This window comes from Cavia porcellus, unplaced genomic scaffold, assembly GCF_034190915.1.
Source record: "Cavia porcellus strain 051 isolate PalLab524CR breed Dunkin Hartley unplaced genomic scaffold, mCavPor4.1 scaffold_13, whole genome shotgun sequence".
NCBI classification, from domain to species: Eukaryota; Metazoa; Chordata; class Mammalia; order Rodentia; family Caviidae; genus Cavia; species Cavia porcellus.
The window spans coordinates 50,419,654-50,440,275 of NW_026947496.1; the positions used below are offsets into that span (position 1 = coordinate 50,419,654).

Here is a 20,622-nt window from a genome sequence, read left to right on the forward strand (position 1 = left end):
TGGAATGCAAACAGCATATAAAACAAGGTAAATTTAGCAAAAAGGAAAGATACATAAACATTCTCCATCTCCAGCATCACCAAAAAGAGCTTTGTAATTCTCAGGCCATTTTCTACCCTGTTTGCAATTCAGTTCAACCAGGTAAGTGCATACACTTTTATGATAACGAATCAGGAAATGTGCAAACAAAGAATAAAGAACAAAAATGTAGAGATAAGAAGGATTTATTGAGATGTTAAATTTATCTAGGAAACACAGAAAAGAAAAGTTAAGGAAGTAAATTTGGGCTAGTAATAAAGAGCAAGTGTTAGGTTCTGGAAAGCCTAAGTTTAAGAGAATTCAAAAACACGAATGAAAAAGCTATGGGAAGTTGGACTTTAATAAGTGACTTCAGGAAAAAGAAGAATTAAAGGTTTTTTTGCTTGCCAAAACTATCCACCTTTGAAAGTGGCACCCCTCTGGGATTGAACCACAGGATCCTAATTTCAATAGAGGCCCATACTATTTCACACTTGGTGTAACTATACATATTTATATGATGTTATCCAGATAAACTCAGAAATCAAATAACCAAGTGATACTACAATTTCTCCATCCCTTTCTTCTTCTTCTTAATTGTAAGAAATGTAAATTAGCAGCCCAATTTTGAAATTTAGAACCAAAAAATATCAACATCATTACAGTTTTTCTTAAAAAATCAAACAAGATGTTTGACATTGAAATTCTTATTTTCTAGAGCTAAGTTTTATTAATAAATTTGTACTTCTTTTGCTTCTTATGCTTAATTTTATGGAATGACTTTTCTCAGTTTGGAAGGCCAAAAACAAACAAAACTTTCTTAAGACAATAAAAATTCTCTAGGTAAAATACCCTTTATTTTTTTCTGAGCCTTGAATTTTCCAGATAAGTTTATGAACTGTGGTTAAATTAATTATGTCTCGACCAACTAAAATAAAAATGGCTTACATAAGATCTTAAAACAACGTGAAATAGGTTAATCATAATTTCTGAAAATGCTACATGGCCAAATTATTCATAGTTCAAAACAGGCTTTAAAGACTCTGAATTTAATTTGTTTTAAACACACCATTATATCTTTTTGCTTTTCAAATGCCTATAAATATTGAGAGTACATTGGCATATCAACATCAGAATGATGTGAGTGATCTGGTACATTTAGTTACTGCTCCAATACAAAGCAAGAGCTTTAACTGGATGTCATTTTCTATTGTATTAAATAGAAAATTATTGGATGAGGTTTCTTCAGTCCTAAATATAATGATACTATTGGCTTAATGAGTAACAAATCTTTTTTATTTTAATTCCATTAAGATGAAGTCCTTAGTTTCCAGTACAATGGATTATTTCTATCAGAAACAGTCTTATACAATTAAGTCAGGGATATATAAATCTCAGCACTATAAGCTATGGACAATAACTGAAATTGTATTGCCTCTACATACCCATTCTTATCTTGGCTGAATAAGCCATTTTCACAAATCTAGATGGGTATGATGGAATCAATTGTTTATGAATAAAATGAAGTATGAAATCTGAAATATTAGTAAAATTATTAAAGTTTATGCCCTCTTTTCCTTCACCTGAAAAAGCAATTTTGTTTTAAACTCAGATACCACAATAGTTCGTATCACATTAACACTGATTTGGGTAGTAAAGATTCTGAGATTTACTAAACGAAGTTTAACTGAGACGTGTTAAATCAATGGTCCCCAACTGGGGTAATTTTATGTACCACATACATTTGGAAATGTTTGGAGACTTGTTTTATTTTCAAAATTGGTGACTGTTAGTAGCATCTAGAGGTCAAGAATGCTACTAAATATAATGTCTAGGACAGACTCCTACAGCAAAAGAATTCTACCCAAAATCTCAATAGTACCAGAATCAAGAAATTGCTTTCAACCAGTGACCACCAGTAAAAATGAAATTTGAAAAAAAAACTGGACTATTTTCAAAAACTGTTCAGCTATAAAAATCTCACATTTATTTGTTACTATTAAATAGCATTTCAGTAATCTAATGCTGATAAATTCTGTAAAAACACCTTCAATATCAATGCTTACCAAAGCAGGCAATGTTTCCATCCAGTCCTATGTATTTTAAATCATATCTGGCAGCTTCATTTTCAATGGGCTCATTCTCTGATTTGTCATCCATAGCAAATATCTCCTTTTGTCGGAATTCAGCATTGTCATCAAAATTTATCTTGGCATCAAAACATACAACTAAATAAAAAAAGGAATACAGATATATATTTTTAATTAAATTCTCCTGGGTGGCAGGCCCAGGAAAAAGGCCAGATATTTTATTTTTCTTCATGCTATATGCAGGAGAAATTGTTGTGGTTTTCTTGACCTTTGAATTTCAAAGTTAGAGAGACAAATAGAACGTGGTTTCTATTCTCAAGAGATTTATTCCAGTAAAGAGCATAGTAATTTATATCTTTTGGCTGGTATTCACAAGAATAGCACAAAAAACTGTCATTACCCATATTAAAAGCTAGATTGGCATAACTATATGAAGTTTTAATTAGCTGCTGCTACCACATACTGTATTTTTAGTATTTAACTGCTGATTATGGCTTTTCTCTTCTCTATAGAGATATTAACACTAATCTTTTGTCTTTTTCTTTCATTCAGACATTGCAAAATGAAATTTTATCAGCATCCTCTTAATAGTTCTACAAGATATAATACAAAAAATACAGAACCCCATTATTTTCTAATCCTTAATTCTGGACGTTTTTTAAAAATAAAGCTTGAATATACTTAAGAAATACAACATGTTTTGCTATATACATATTATTGGAACTATTACTATAGAGAGACAAATCAACATTATCTGTGCCCTTAGTTTCTTTTCTTGTCCTTCTACCTTTTTCCATTTCTCTTTCTCATTCCCCTCCCTCCCTTGAGCACTTGAAATCTATTCTCTCAGCATTCTTCAGTATACATTACTAATTCTGTAACCTGGTTTAAAAACAAAAACAAAAACAAAACCCTATTATCTTGTTCATGGGCTTTGATTTTTTCTATTTGAAAACAGTAACAATCCTTAGTTTACTAATTTATTTGATTAAGGATATGCTAAAATTAGAACCAGATCTTCAATTTTTGCAGCTCTATTTTATGATTTCTTTAATTCAAGTTTTAAAACACTAAGAGACTAAGACTGGTTGGACCAAAGCTAAGGTACCAGGCACCTTGGCACTATGGTACCCATCCTTGCTGTTGGTGAAGCTCTTCACATCTATTGCAGGAGCAAAAGTATTTACATGATAGGGATGGATGACAGGGTACCATCCTGAATTTACAGGAGCTGTTTTATAAGGATAAACAGGAAATGACAGCAAACGGAAGAGAAGTTATGCTGGTATCTGGGTCCAGCCTATCTTACTGTCTCCCTTAAAATAGAAACTTGTGCTCTGTGATGCCATGCCATTGAGATATTCCTCTATTTAACCTGAAGTACTGGTAAGCAGGTATTTTGGGCCAGACTTACTAAGGTAATCCCTCCAGCACTGTTGATAAGTACCAAATTCTCAAAACAGAAACAGTCACTGTAGATTAATAGCTCACTGAAAAGTAATAGCCATAATCTGCTAATTCTACTTGCTTCCAAGAAAAATATCTTTGGGTTATGGCATCTATACATATATATATAGCAAAACACGTCCAGGTAGAGGGTTCTCTAAACTTTTCCCTACAAAAGCATTCAAACATTTTGCTATAAATCTGCATACAACTACATGTAACATTTAAGAAGACTTGGAATAAATACAAATCCAGACCACAAATTACTTTTAAATATCCACTGACTGACAAGAGAAGATCTTACATGTAACCTAATATTGGCTCAAGACTTTTGTCTTACCACAAAATGCCCAACCACTCTGCCCACACAGTGTGAATACATGGAGTGAATAAGTAATTACTTTCCAGAATACTAAAATCATAATGATGGAATTCTACAATTATCAAAGGAATTAGCCAATATTCTCTGCTTACTGCAATGGCATTTTCTCAGCAGTTAATGATCAGTGTAATAATCAATAGAAAAGCAACTTCATTCTTGGTTTTCCACTAGGTTTATAAATACATTCTAATTATTTATTAGTAATTTCAACTCCTCCATTACTCACTGGGAAGAGCATTTGTAACTGACACGTTCAAAATGAATGGGCCAAGGCTATCAAATTGACTAAGAGAAGAGTTCCAAATAAAAGAATTCTTGGTCAAGATCAATAAACCAGTAAATCAAGATATTTCCGAATTAATCTTTGCCCCTTACAAAGACTACAGTTACAAGCTGCTTGAGAGAGAGGATAATTAATGGATATGTATGCAAAGTGCAAAAAGCAGTCTTATTAAATGATTGCAAAGCTCAATTTCAAGATACATTCCTGCCATAAGCCATGTATGCCAAACCAGAAATTAGTTCACTATTTGGTGACTACCCTGAGAGAACCCAATAGTTAACCCAGACCATGAGGAGAAAGACAGTGGGATAAAAGGAATGTGTTCCTATAATGGTTTCTTGGCAAACTTCTCTCTTGCTAGACAAAACTGAAAAACATAGGTCAATGCACATAATTCTAAAAATTTTGGTAAGATAAAGTTATTGCATAAAAGTGAACTTAAGAAACAAAGTGGCCCAAAACCAAACTACCATTTTCTTTTTTCTATCTTTCTTTTTTTTTTTTTTTGTCTTGACACAAGTTCTCAAAATGCAATTCAGACTAGCCTTGAGCTCACTTTGTAGCCCAGGCTAGTCTCAAACTTGCAATGAGCCTTCTGCCTCAACCTCCCCAGTGCTAGATTATAGGCATGTGCCACTATGCTTGGCCAAACGATCATTTTCAAAGCTCTTATTTTTTTTATTTTGAAGGGAAGAAGAAAAAAGCACTTTAAAGGCATTAGGGATTCTCTTAGATGAATATTTACTATAGTTGATTAGTATTTGTCTGGGATACTGAAATTTACGATAAAAATTTTTATTTTGGTGTCCATCTTTAACTCTTGGGATGGAGATCCTTAAACTTGACACATCCTGAACAACGGGAGTACTAAATCTTTTGGTCTAATATTTGGGCTCCAATTGTGATAGCTGAGACAGAACTCCTAATCCCTTGAATTTCCTGGGAGACACAAGAATCTTTTGTTCAGATAAAAATGACTCTTGGTGGGCTCCAGAATGAGAGCTGGTCAGCAGATAGAAAGTTATGGTGAGAAACTTAGGAACTCCTGTCCTCTAGGAAGCAGAGAGAGTGTGAAGAATGATTGAACAATGGATCATTCCATGTAACAAAGTCTCCATGAAATCCCTGAACTCCAGGGTTTAAACAGCTTCCAAGATACTGAATATATGAAGGTGCTAGAAAGCTGGCTTGCGTGGAGAGGGCATAGAAGTCCCTCATCCGATCTCATATACCTCATTTGTCCATTTGTTTATATCCTTTAAAAGAGCTTAGGTAGTAAGTGGTAATAGTAAATAATGTGTTTGCCACAGTTCTAGCAAATGATAAAGGAGGTTTTAGGAACTCCCAATTTATAACCAATTGGTCAGAAGTATCAGAATCTTAGGGGATTCTTGTAGGACCGCGCCCCTCAATAAGTAGGATCTGATTCTAATTACAGGTAGTGTAAAAACTGAAATGAATCACAGGATACCTAGTCATTTGCAGAAAATTGATCAATGAAGAAACATTCACATGACTAGTCACAGAAATGTGCTGAGTTTTCTATGCGGAAAAAAACCCTTCTTTGTTTTTTCCCATTATACATAGTTCAGGGAGGCTTTCTGGCCTTTCGCTGTGGTCTACAATGCTGCATTGCCTAAATGTCTTTCCTTGAACTTGACCACTTAATATGGATTCTGGCACCAAAACATCTGGGTATGAATTTGTGGTACTTCCTTACCAACTAGCCTGGGCATATAACTTCTCTTAAACCCAGTGACTTTGTCTGGAAGTTGGGGCTCAGAGTAATGTCTACCCTACAGCGTTTCTAGGAGGACAGACTGTTTGCAAAGGATTTAGCCTCATGGAGAGGAAGCTCTCACTTGCTATTACTACTACTGTCCCCATTCTCCTGCAGACATGTTCTTGTTTCATACTTAGAGCTGCTCATTTTGACTGCTCAGTCTGTAGAACTATCTTCCTGTTATGGAAAGTTACTTATGGTTTTTCTCATTCCCCTAATAATGCTAGACTTCTGTTTAGACTAAATATTAATGAATGCCTACAGGAGTTTTCATAAATACAGATGTAACTATGGTATTCAGTAAAGCCATTTCTCAAATACATTAAGAATTGTCCCAAGAGAAGAATTTTAATGGCTGGCGTGTTGAGAATCCTAATTGACAGAAAGAGAATTTTTGGCTGAAGAATGATGTAAAACAGAGGCCACTGGTTAAATACATCACACTTATCCATAATGATTGGTACAAAAAAGCCACACAGGAAGACCTGAGCCAAGGATGGAAGAGTACGTCCCTTGGGCCAGCTCATTGCCTCTTCTTATAGCTACAGTTTTACTGAAATGCAGCCATGTATACTGTTTACATATCAGCTATGCTATCTGCCCAAAACAATACCAAGGATGTGTAAGTCCAAAAGAGACCAAGACCTCCAAAATAATTATTAACTTGCCTTTTACATAAAAATTTTGCCAACCCTTGCCAAGTCACAATTGTGACCATGGTTTTGTCCTGTTTTAGCCAAATGAGAAAGATAAAATAGTCAAAGGTAATAGATGTTTTATAGGCAATTAAACACTCAGAAAAAGTTCATTCCCCTAACATGAAACTAAAAACGTGTAACAAACAAAAATTACACAAAACAGTAGGTAATCTTTGCATACCGACTTTTATTTTCCCCCTGTAACATCCATCCAGTGCACTTCAGAACTGATGTGTTAAAAACAGACTGATGTAAATGTCAACAGTAGGACAATAAAATAAACTTGCCTGCTAAACTTCAGTTTTTTCATTTACTAAAACAACTGTGCTAAAATAAATAGTTTTGGAGGTGCTGAGCTTGGTTCAGACACTAAGGTTTTCAAAGTCATGTTAATGAAACCCCAATTTTATAGAAACTTCGTCTTGAACAAAGGCCATTTTGTGTATAAAGTGGGCGAAAAAATTACCTATTAATATTTATAAAACAATTTTCACCATCAAAAGCACATTGTTACATGCTTGATAGATTATACAAATGAATTTTCCTTCTGAACAAATATCAAAGAAAACTAAGGTAGTTATATTCAGAGGGTGTTTTGTTGTTTTGTTTAGTGGTGTGAGATTCTGTAAGCTGCTAATTCAACCATCTCCATGCAGAACATGCCTGGCAGTTAGAGGCCTCTGACCCAAGAGTTTTAACAGAAGAATGTGCCACAGAGTTAAACAAAAGAAAAATACATTTCAGAGGGGAGACATACACATAAAAGAAACATAAAAACAGCAGGAAATAAGACTGTCATAATTAGTTTGAAAAATAATCTGTCTTCAAGCAATGTGCTGCATTTGATTTGTGATAAATAACCATAATGTGCTATTGAAACATGCCTTGCCAAGATGGCCTTAAAATGCTGATACTTTAAAATTAGTCCCACTTTCCATTAAATATTGATGATTCAAAAGTTGTACACTTTTAAAAAGTTTTCTTGAGTTGCTAGGAAAAGAGAAAATAGATATGAGGCAGGCAGAGAAATGGGGGAGGGAGAGAGCTGAAAATGTCTTGAAAATAGTCCTGAGGATGAAGAGAGAAACAGAGAAACACCCACCTACAACATGGGCACTTACTAACACAAAGTAATGGTGGTTATTTAGAGACATCAATCTGAAGAAGGAAGGAATTTGGTATGCCAGTTAACTCTGGATCACTCAGACTTAATTCTCAAGGAATCTTGACAACACAGTCATAGCTGCAAATTGGGTCTCATTTCTTTAGCTCAATGAATGGATCTGAGCTCCAGTGATGAAGATGCCTTAAGGCAGGAATTCTCAATCCCTGGACTACAGAAAGTTTGTGTAAGATCACGCTTCGCTGTCAAGGATCATGTTGTGTACTCTCTGGTCTCTACTCACTGGGTGCCAACAGCATTAACCATAGGTTGTAACAATTAAAAATGTCCTCAAGTTGCCAAATTCTCCTGGCATACATAATGCTTGTTCTTTAAGAACTCCCTGCTTTCAAGAGAACCAAAAAAGGAGTCTGTGTAGACAGGTTGAGTGACAAAAGGAAATGAAATACATATGTAAAAACCCCACAACAGCTTGCAAAACACGTGAATGAATGGATGGGTGCGTGAATAGGTAGACAAAAAAACTACAATAATAAAACAGTGTCTCACTTGACCACAAGTTTAATGAATTAATTTGGCACTGTAATTGAACAGGCAGGGAAAACACAGCTATCTTCCCCTTGACTATTCACCTAAGAGTTTACTTGTCTTTCTGTGAACGTTGGGTAATCCTGATAGTTGTGTTTTGGTTCTGGGTTACTTCTACCCTTGAGAGACAGTGCCTCTTCTATACCATGTGGTCCTCACTCAGTCATGGCTTAGGCATAGAAATGGGAATTAAGTATGGCAGATAAAAACATTGCAGAGGGGCTTCTGTAACCTGCAGGAGGAAAAGAGTAAGCACATCTGTGCTGCCAAGTGTCAAGATGCTGGTTGAGGGAGGTCAGTCTGTAGCAGGCAGAGCCAGGAGATCAGAGACTCCCAGCAGTCTTTAGGCTTACAGCTAGTCCACACTCAAGACTTCCTCAGTTTTATAAGTAAAACAAGTGCCTTACCTCACCTGCAGGAACTTTAAAACAAAAACTAAGCCAAGAGTAATAGGTTTCTGTCACTATAATCCTAGCTATGAGTTACTACTACATTACAGTTAGTAGAGTCAAATTATATTCTTTAAACCACATCACTCTACAGACAGCAGTTCTTTCTCCATGTCAAATATTCCCCAAGGGTAACTCAGCAGTTTAGATGTTATCAAGGTCTTTGCTCTCCATTCAACTGGTAATTCTAGAAATACATGACCATTGTGCTGAGTTTTTAAAAAAAATGTTCCTCACTGAAATAGAAGACTGAAGAAATTCTCCTACAAAGAGATAGTGCAATGAAAAGCTTTTAAGTAAAAAATGTTTGGTATGATGCAGAGTTCCTTATGCTTCTATATTATAAGCATAATTATTAAAGTTTCAATAGGGAAGTTTTAATACAAAATGGCTTGCTACTGGTGATCTAAAGGGAAATAATTTAAATATCCTGATTATAAATATAAAGATTATCCATATTTCTAACATATAAAAGACTATCCATATTTCTAACATATAAAAGACTTTCACTAGTTCCCAAATAAAGAATGGGAATTGCTTTAGGGGGTCCATGATAATGATGAAGATCAATTTTTCCATTTGGACATTAATCACCATTTCCTAATTGGGTTTAATTTGACTACTGTTCATTAGAGTTATAAACCAACACACTCATTTAATTGTGATTATAATTCCATAGCTGAACTTTTATGGTACAATGAACAAATTAATAGCTACAGATAATTTTGCTCTTAAAAATATCATGTTAGACTTCTGTTTAATGAACTGTATATACAGAATGTGTTTTGTGATGATTGCTTCAAAAAAATCAAGAATTATCTTTTCTCTTCATAATTAAAAAGTAAACATCAGAGCGCATAAGATTTTTAAACGTCTTCCAGGAAAAGGTTCCTTCACCTCCATTTCTTGTTGCCAGACACAGCTGGTGACTGATTACTTCCCAAAGGGTTGAATAAAAATAAAACTGTAGCCTGATTTTTCATCCACTTCATTGCTGATTTTACTTTTATTTTAAAATATGAAAATAGCCAGCCTGCACATGTATACTAGTTTGAAAAGCAATATATGACCTTTAAGAAATGTTATAATGAACTTGTCTTTCATTTCTTGATTTAATTATCAGTCACTAACTATAGCATGAATTTTGACTGGTATTCTCAAACTGGAGAATTCTCCTAGGTTACTCTGACGAAAGCAAACCAACAGTTTAAAAGGGAAATAAAAAGAAGACAGGTTGCTCTAGGTCAGTGTCACACATCAGAACCAACAGGATTCAGAGAGACATGGCCTCAAATCTAGCTCCTATATCTAGCTGCCTGTTGAGAAGTCACACTGAAAGTTCTATTCTCTACAAATGGGGACAATGACTCCTAACTTTGTATGGCTATAGTCAAGAATCCTGGCATATGAGTTCAAAAACCATTTTCTACTTCTTCCTTTCTTTCTATATAAAATACTGAAAGTTTTACAGCCATATCATTTAAAACATATTTCTTAATATAGGCAGTATGCATATGAATAAGACCTAACACAGATTTTATTCTGATGGTCATCTGTGTAAACTATACAATATTAAATTATTTTCAATGACTTTCTAAGTATGAACACTTTTCTGTTCCTTATCTCAAAAATACCTTTCTTGGACTATACTAAGAGGAATTTCATTTTATGGTACTTGCCTATTCTGTGTCAGATATTTAGTGTTTATATCTACACTATTTCATTTCATTTTTACAACCACTCTCTGACACAGGTATCATTTTTGTTAATTTGATTAAAAAAAGATATGAGAAAAGAAAATCTGAGCTCTAGGCAGGCTAAGTGTATAGGTCACAGTCAGAACATCACAGATCCAGAACTTGTACTCAACTCTGGGTTCCAAAGACATAATATTTTAGCTTTTTGAGTCCAAATAGAGAAACACTGTATATTTATTTTAGCCCACAACTTGGTATGTCTGCCCACAAATATTCACCCATTTATTGATTTAGTGGCAAATTTCAATTTCTTGACTGCTCACAACATGCTAGATAAGGACAAAGTGCATTTAAAAATAAAACATTCACAGAACGTGTATCCTGGTATCACCATGGGTAGAAGAAAACTTTCTCACAAAAATGTCACCTCCTCTTATTTAAAGCAGAAACTGCTAACCAAATGAAGACAGAACATTCAACTTTAAGGCAATAACGGTTCAAAGATGATGTATGCTAAATATACTACAGAAGATGACATCATACATAGATTTTAGGCAAATTAAAAAACTTCAGAAAGTTCTGGTTCCATAAAATCAGGTGTATTCACTACACCCAAGCATAGTCCCCACCCAAACTTTACACTCTATGAAGCAATAGTAGGCCTGAAAAATTGAGGATTCCGTGTATGTGGCTCTGTGTGTGCGAGCATGTGTGTGTGTTTGTGTGTGTACTTTAGGGGTGGGAGGATGTTTCAATATAAAACAAGAACTACCTTCCTCTTAGGCCTGGCATTTGGCTGCACACAAACCCAAGTGTAAAATGTTCAACTACCATCATGGGAGTATTTGAAACTAAGAAAGAAATAAAATTACTGAAAGAAATCAACACAAAGCTGCTATTGTAGTCTTTTGTGTAATTTAATGTACAGTTTGCATAAATAATTATATAGTCATTCGCCCATCCCCCATCCCCGCTCCCCCTCTTCCTCCTACTTTTTACCTTGTCCTTCTGGAGTCTCACCAAAGGGATTCACTTCCACCTGAGTAGCATCAATTTTCAGGAAGAGATTATACAGCTTCTTAATTTGATCTGCTGCCTAAATGTGATGAAGTGAAATAGAATTACATCAAAGCCGTAAAAGAAAATTTATTTTGTTCGATTAATGAAACCTTAAAAACAGAAAATTATGTCTTTATTTTCAGTTAGGTGTTCTGAAGGGCATAATTATTTTAATTTCCACTGCTATTCATTAGAAGGAATTGCTCAATCTTCCTCCAGATACCAGGAGAGACCATTATCAAGAAAAAAACAATATTTTCAGTACAGTCTAAAAATGTTATTAATCATGTGATTATCAAGTCCCTATTAGCCATGTTATACTGCAATACAAGCTACAATCACTAATACAAACAAACTCCATTTAAGTAAAAAGTAAACATGATTTTGAGAGTTTATAATGGCTAAGTTTTCCTTATTATGCTGGAATAAAAATTATATTAATCAATCCAAAAGCATAATCTGCAAAGCAAAAACAATTGCTGAGTGTCTAGTGGAAACTATTAGAGACAGAAAGATGAAAATCTTAAACAGTACAGTTCCAGAATAGTACAGTTTACACTGAAAACAGCTTTGTAGCAAAAGCGTAAGTCACAAAGGGCAAGACTATCCAAGGTTTCCTTAATATGGTGAGACTTCATTTTTTTCAGTCTGCTTAAAATTCACTCTCTCGTTTTTTCCAACCAACATTAATTCACTGCCACTCAAAGTAGAGGAATACTGTACAGGCTGTAGCTTGGGATGACAAGGTAAATAAAAGTTCACATTTAGAATGAACAGGACAAGCCTGTGTGCCATTATGGTTGAAGAGTGGGTATCAGTCTCACTCTTGGCTTCCATCTGTTTCCCAGCTGTGGTTCTCCCACTGCCACCTTTTGTTCATTGTGCCAGCTCTGAATTCCTGATCATCAGATTCACGGGGACCCTGCCACTCTGCTTTGTATGCAGGAGACTGGCTTATAGACTGAGTTTCCATGGTTGTTGCATGAGGTGGATGCTGGCTCAATTCAGCCAAGTGGAAGCAGTGGTTAAGAGACAGGAATGGGGAGAGAAAAACAAGGGTATTTCTACTCTACTCTTTCTGCTGGGCCAGCCTTCCCACTTCCAGCTATCGCTTCAACTATAAGCCCCCTCCCCCCAAAGCTCTGGTTTCAGTTTCAAAGGTTCAGTCACATAGCTGACTCTCTTTTTAGAGCATATGGGATTAGCTCTATGCCTCTGTGTGCCCAGAAGCCCTGCAGTTTTGGAGTTCCTATGTAACAAATCTCCTAAATTAAATCTCAAATGGGGTTAATACTGGAGGCAGTTCCACACTTCACAAAAGAACTTCTGTAGATTTCCTTCATGCTGCCTTAATGCATTTCATGTGTATTTGTAAATATTGTAAATATTGTTAAATTCTAAATTGAAACCAAGTATATCAACAAATAAATATCCTGAATGAGCAAGTCTAAGTATTTAATATTAAATATTCTTATGATTAGATAACACATAGTATAAATCTCCCTATGTGCAAAAGGTTTTCCTGTGAATGTGCCTGCCCTGTCTAGTCAGCCCCTCTGGACTCCCAGTAGCCATGTTACCAAGACTTGCTTGAACTGAGTGGTATTCTACATACATGCAAGTATTCTATGTACATGTATATTATTTTATTGTATTTTCATTTTGTTTCTTATCTTTTTGAGACAGGGTCTTGCTATTTTTTTTATTTTAAAGGGAAAAAAGCAATAAAAACAATGATAAAGAATTTCCAATAGGCGATTAACAATGGTTAATCTATTGTGTATTATCTTCAAAGGAGTTCCTCAGATTATGAAATGTGAAAAATTGATCAAATAATATAAACACAAACTGTTCTCTTCAGTGAAAGAACAGAAATTAGTAGAACAATTATCTATTTTGTGTGTATACTTTTTTCCTTCCTTCTTTTCTACTTTCTATCCCAGTTGTTCTTTCCTTTTGAGTGATTTCTTCCCCTTTCACAGTGTCTGTAGTATACATATTTTTATCCAAAACAAAATTAATTCTATACTTTGTTTCTTTACATAATAAATTTTAGATACCCTTCACTGACAATGTAAGTACATTAATATCTGGTCAATTTTATCATATGGTTGTGCCATAATTTTAACTGTCGCTAAATAATGGCCACTTGGACTGTTTCTAATAGTTTGATGTTATTTAAAATGCTGCTTTATCACTATATGTGTATTATATATGTGATTGACTATTTGTAAAGACCAGTTACTCAGAGTACACCAAAAAAGGGTTCAAACATTTTAAGTGTCAAAAGAACCTATCAAATTGCTCTTGGCAGAAATGATACCCACAAACCAGAATCAGAGAGCCTATTTCCACTCAGATCCATCTGCTATCTGGATGCAGGAGTACGAAAAAAAGTATCTCATACACAGTCTGGGTTTGAATGTCCTAAAAGACATTGTTAGTATTTTTTTTCTATGAACTTTGCCCATTTTCCTATTGAGATTTTGGTCTTTTTCTTATTAATTTAAAGGGAATACTTTTATGTGAAAGAAATCTGCTCTTTATATCATTTAAATTGCAAATATATTTCCCCTGTAACATTAACCTCTCAATCACGTTTTTAACTTTTGTCACATAGAAATTTGGTTAAGAATCATGTCATTTTTTTCTTTTTGGCTTTGTGGCTTTCAAAAGGCTAATCTCATTCTAAAAGGTTGTTTGGTTTTTGTTTTTTAAATTCTCCAATCATTTAAAATCCAAAAAGGAATTGCAATAAAACACAAAGTCAATCAAAAACTCATGATTGAAATTTTTTATTTTTTTGAGAAGGGATCTTGTTATGTTGGCCAGGCTGCTTCTAAACTTCTGGACTCGCGCAATACTCCCAACTCTGCCTATTGAGTGGCTGAGGCTATAGGTGAGCACCACCACAGCTGGCACTGAGTTTCTATTTATCACTGTTATGAGCTTGCAATGCAGTTATTGCAGAAGAGAGGCAGCCTGTCTTCCCTATGGCTTACTATGGCTTTCCTGGCACTTCTACAGCCGCAGCACAAAGTCTACACTTAATAAATACTTGGTAAATTAGTAATGTGTTATTAAAAAATAAGAGGAAACTACATAACAGAAATAACTTTGGGCACATAAGCATGTAAGATATTATCCCAGCCACTTCAAAAGGACCCTCTGAAAAACTATGGTAAAATACACAGAACATAAACTTCACCATCTCAAACATCCTTAAATGTTCATACAGTTTCTGAGCATCAGGTACACTCACACTGTTGTGCAATTTCTTTTCAGAACATCTTCCTGTATCCTAACTGAAAAACTACACCTGAGTTGAAATGCTACGGTTTGAATAAGGGTCAGTCCCTCAAATACTCATGGCATTTAAGAAACTGACCAGTTAAAGTCATTAAAATAGGGCACCCATGATCAATACCAGTAGTTTTGTAAGAGGGAGAGATCAGAGCACACATCTGCTCCCCACCTCTTGCCATTTTCAGACTCTGTGAGCAAGAAGGTCATCATCAGATGAGGTCTCTAGATCCCAGACCAGAACCATGAGCTGGTATAAACCTCTTTTCTTTAAAAAGCTACCAAACTCTAGATATTTCACTATAATAACCCAAAATGGACTGATATACTCATTAGAAATAACTCCCCATCACTTCCTCCTTCTGGTGTTGAAAATCACCCTGCTATTTTCTGCCCCTATGATTTGGACTCTCCTAGGCACCACATATATGTGAAATCATACTGTTTTTGTCATACTGTTTTGTTTTGGTGACTGGATTATTTCAATTATCATAATAATCTCAAGGTTCTATTTTTCTGACTTGTATCAGAATCTTCCTTTTCTAACATATTAAGGCTTCTGCCATCACACATTAGTTTAGCATTTGGGGAAATATATTTGGATATTTTAATTTTTGTTCAAAGATAAACATGTACAAACATTTTGCAAGCAGGGCTGAGGCATAATTAGCTCTATACTGTAAAATCCACAAAGCTTCTCCCTTATAAGATGTCTTATTCCAGATATTATAGCCTAAATGGTTGTAACAATTCAGCAGGCAAAATATGTCTGTCTGAGCAAATGTAATAAAAGAGAATAGCAGGGTATGTGACAGGTTCAGATTAGCTGCCTTACTAAGTGTGTTCAAATGCTAAAAATAAATTAAGAAAACATTCTGCTGGTCAACTAACAGCCCATTATATTATAACTAACAGTCCTACAATCCCCTTTCTCAGTTTGTAACCTCTATATACAGAATTTTTTTTTTTTTTTTTTTTTTGGCTACAAGTTCATGTTACTTTCAGATTGTTAGGGAATTTAACACTTGAATCTGTAAAATACACACACATATCTATATCTATCTATCTATCTATCTATATATATATACACATATATATATATATAACCCTGACAAATTAAAAAGTAACTTCAAAAATTGTTTAACAAATTAAAAGATTTCAAATAACTTTTTTATTATACTTCAAAAAGTATTAGCAGTCACATGGTTCTCAATCTAGCCAGATGTACAAACCATTTCCAAGGTTTTAGGAATCTTGCACAACTTAGTCATCAACTCTTTTCATTGGCCTTAATGCTAGAGGCACATGTTGACGATCCATAGCATCTGTGTTTTGAGAAATAGTACACTGTAGTCCCATTGTATCCTTGGATTCACTGTTCATGGGTTCAGTACTAAGAGGTCAACTCTAGGCTTAAAATATAGGCTAGAATATCAGGATGTCTTAAAAGGCAGACAAGTCACATTCACATAAATCTTTTTATAGTACACTGTGGTAATTTTTTTGTTGTATTGCAGACTATTATAGATAACCTATAAATTAAACTTTATAAGTATATTTGTATAGGAAAAAGTATAGTATATATAAGTACCTTAGTACCTTTCCTCAGCTCCAGACACCCACTGAGGGTCTTAGTATGTAACCAACTTGGATAAGAAGGGACCACTCTAGATGAGAATCGAGAGACACTTGAAAAACCTATCAAATTTTGTCATGTTAAAATTTCCTATTGGTTAGATTTTTTTCAAAAACTCTTATTAAATGAATTTAAGAGTCTGAAACCAATACTTGATAAGTTTTTATATAAGCTGAAATATCACCTAAGTTTTTTATTAGTAAATCACCATTCAGAGACAAGAGGCATGAATCTCAGGAAAAAATCTCAATATAATCATTTGATGTCACTCATTCATGAGTGAGATGTCTCCAAATGCTTAAAGCACATTCCAGATGAAAAATAACTCTCAAAGTTACACTGAATCTAAGGGACTTCTAAAACACTATTTCTTTATAACAGATCAGTGATTAACAATTTAAATGTTTTCCTTTCTCAGATGTCTTCTCTGCTTCTGCACCCTGGTTTCCTAGTACATCTACATAATGCCCATGGCTCAAGCAAGAGATTTCCAGGTCTACAACTACAATCCTAATACACAGCCTGCCTTGAACTTTGAGGCATTCTACCTTTCTAATACAAACATACTGGCATGTCCCTCACACAAATTCCAACATGCCCATAATTGAGTTATCTCCATCTCTTGTGTGTGTGTCTCTCTCTCTTCCTCAATGACCCCTACTCCTGTATTCCCTACTATCTAGGTGGGCTAGCCTGGTCTGTGAGCCCCTGGAGGAAAGTCATGGTTCTTACTTTTCTTTTCCTTAGGGTACAGCACAGTAAGAAGCACATAGTTCTCACTCTAAGCAACTAAACAAATAAATATTTAGAGACTTTCAAGCTATCAGCAAAAAAAAGTGAGAGAGACAAATGAATTAATTTCCTTTCTTTTCTTTGATAAGTTAAAAATACAATGTCACTATAGCTACTCAATAACCCCTTCCCTTGGTAACTCATTTAAAACCAGAGCATTTCAGGCATTGGGAAAACATTTAAGAGACATAAGTAACTCGATTTCTACTTATGTAGGTAGTGAGGGTGTTATTAATCATGTACACAATACTATTATTGCCCTCTCTAGAATTCCTACTGTCCTTACCTCCTGAGATTTCAAATGATGGGGGTCAGTAGATTTTGCCCACTCCAGATTTATTCTTCTGCCAGATAAAGCCACTACTCCCCAGGAAACTCTTCAAAGTGGACAGCCTAGATGTCTTGTTTCCACACATGACAAATGTCTCCTGGGCAATTAATATATATGCCAAGCACTATGAGGGCTTCTGGTAACATAGCATTGAACAAGATGGATAAAGTCCCTGCTGTGATGAAGACTAGGATCTAGTGAAGATGACCACAAATAGATATGAGAAAAAGAAGTGCAAAGTTTTATAGTAGTAGACAGGAGCATACTAGGGAGCTGGCAGAGAACAGAGTAGTTAGGACACAGTGGCTGCATGGAAAGTAGCTGTCAGTGACCAGCAGCCCTAAAGGAGAATGAAGCCTGCATGTGGTTAGTAACCCCATTCTGAGAAGGTGAAACTGACCATTACAGCGGATATTTAGGAATTTCTCTTTTCTTTCAGCAGATCACTTCCCTTCCCTGACAATGTCTTTTGCAGTTATCCAATGAATGCTGCCCCTTCTCTTCCTCCTAAGGTTTAGTCCCAGGTGATCCAATTTCGCCTTCATCCCTGTGAGATTTTTTGCTTTTTAAGGGAATATGTACTTTCACTTTCAAATAAGTGCTCTCCTCCATTTAAAATACACACACACACACACACACACACACACATATATATATATATTTTACAGATTCTACTTTAATACTCTTCTAACATATTTACTGTCATCATTAAAGTACTAGATGTAACAAAGAAAAAATTAAAGAAAACAGTGCAAAATCTATTGTTCTATAGAAACAGTACTGTTCAACTACATGAAATGACAGTCAGTCCTCCATACATGTAGATCTTGCATGAATGAATTAAACTAACCATAAATGGGAAGCATTCTTAAAAATAAAATTGTGTCAATACTGAATACTTAGACTTTTTTACCATTACTCCCTAAACAATACAACCATGTCCATAGTATTTACACTGTATAGGGTATTATAAGCAATCTAGAGATGACTTAAAGTATATGAGAAGATGTAAATAGGTTATATGCAAATACCAATCCATTTTATATGTGAGATTTGAACATGGATGAGACGTTGGTATCCTTTAGGGTCACTGGAACCAACTGTCCAAGAATACCGAAGGATAACTATACTCAGGAATTACTGTGGAGTCCCAGGCCAAGGAATGTATATATACACACAACATAAGAGTGGCCCCAGTGAGTACTGGAGGAGGGAAAGAGTACATACTAAGTTCTTTGGACTTAGCTGCGGGACAAAGGTGCTTGATTGTGGATGCATACCATCAGGCACAAGGTCAGGACTAAAGGCCGGGCAGTGCTAGGATGCTCAAGACAGATCTTGTTCCTCAACTACTTGGAGGACAGTTTGTCTATCTTTAAAGCTAAGGGATATTACTACTAAATTTGTCATATTTTAAGTGATGCTAAGTGAAACACACCCTTCAGGACATTAATATTTATCTCACGTGCTCAGTAGCTAAGAAAACACAACAGATAGTTAAAGTGCGTTTTACTAATAACAGTAAAATAATAACAATAAAATAATAATAATCTCCTTCCCTCTCTTTTCCTTTCCTTCACTCTTTCTTCTGCACCATCCTCTCAGCCCAATAATTCAATCTTTATGGAATACTGTAATAAGCACTTTCACACACCATTATACTCAATCCTCATGATATACCCCTTCAGGCAGTGGTAATAATCATAGGTACCAGGTGGAAGCATCAACAATGCTGCAGAAAAAATTAAAACAAAGATTACCTATTTATCATAAAGTATAAGTACCCACATGCCACACATAAATCTGCAATACACATACATTACATACATTCTCTTTTCAAATACCAGGAAATACTTTTCTTCATCATAAGCAACTAGGGAAAAAATTATAAAACAATAATCCCATATCTGTAATCACAGTATCAGAAGCATCCCAAATGTTTTCTGAAATAAGTCAGATATGCTATCCTGCAACAGCTTATGTACCTGGTTTTTCAAAGACCCAAGGAAGCCCAGATTTTCTGCCATCCGCTGAGCTTGGCTGTCCTTTATCCCTTCGAAAATGTCAATTGGCTCCTAATAAAAATAAATCAAATGAACAAAATTCATACAGTCAAATGAGAAGATTTACAACCTCAAAAAGAAATGCTTAATATTTATTTGCAAATGAGTAATTAAACTGTGGCTCCTTTCCAGAGATCTCTGAACAGGGCTACTGCAGCTGCCTATAGGGTATGTTTTAATTAGCAGACCATTGATGAAACAGCCCTTCCAAAAACTATATAATTCTTCAAGGTGGCATGCTGACAAGACGATGTGATGCCAGTTTTCACTTTTAATTACTATACAGATGGCACTGATGAATATTTAGTCAGTTAATTTTTATGACATGTTTTGGAAGCCTTCCAAAGAAGGTCTTTCTGCCTAATATTGCTAGTAAGTTTAGAGCTGTCATACATAGGTTAAACATTATCCTATGATTTAAACACTCTACTGATGACATTATTAATACTTTAGCTCTATAAAGTACCATTCTCAAAACACTGAATGCTACTTATACACATTATTTCATATATTCTTTTAACAAACAGAATTGTTTCACATAATGGTATTTTGAAAACAGGTATTATTGATAAGCATAGCTATAGTCTCAAACTTTCAAGGTAGTAATCTTATATAGATAACATTGAAGACAATATTTTTAAAACCAATCACCATTGTATATTACCTAGACAAAGAGATACAGGAAAATAAATTCCCCCTTTCCAAAAGGACACAAAATCACTTTCTAAAAGAAATAGTAAACATTTTTTTAGAAATTGTAATTTTTGATATTTTAGAACAGACTAAAAACAAATTATAGTTCTATAAATTTTATATTTTTTTCCTATAAAGTTAAGATAGGATATGGATTTCATACATATCACTTATTTAATCCTCACATT

General features: G+C 34.8%; 1 protein-coding gene across 1 annotated transcript in view; it reads right to left on the reverse strand.

Annotated features, from left to right (window-relative positions):
* Positions 1 to 20,622, reverse strand: part of Suclg2 (succinate-CoA ligase GDP-forming subunit beta) — a 267,332-nt gene that overhangs the window by 100,139 nt on the left and 146,571 nt on the right. Inside the window, exons 6-8 of the mRNA XM_063260219.1 lie at positions 19,664 to 19,753; positions 11,557 to 11,653; positions 2,085 to 2,246 (exon numbers count right to left, since the gene is read on the reverse strand). Of these exons, the coding sequence (XP_063116289.1) occupies positions 2,085 to 2,246; positions 11,557 to 11,653; positions 19,664 to 19,753 (349 nt within the window). The remainder of the gene's footprint in view (positions 1 to 2,084; positions 2,247 to 11,556; positions 11,654 to 19,663; positions 19,754 to 20,622) is intronic.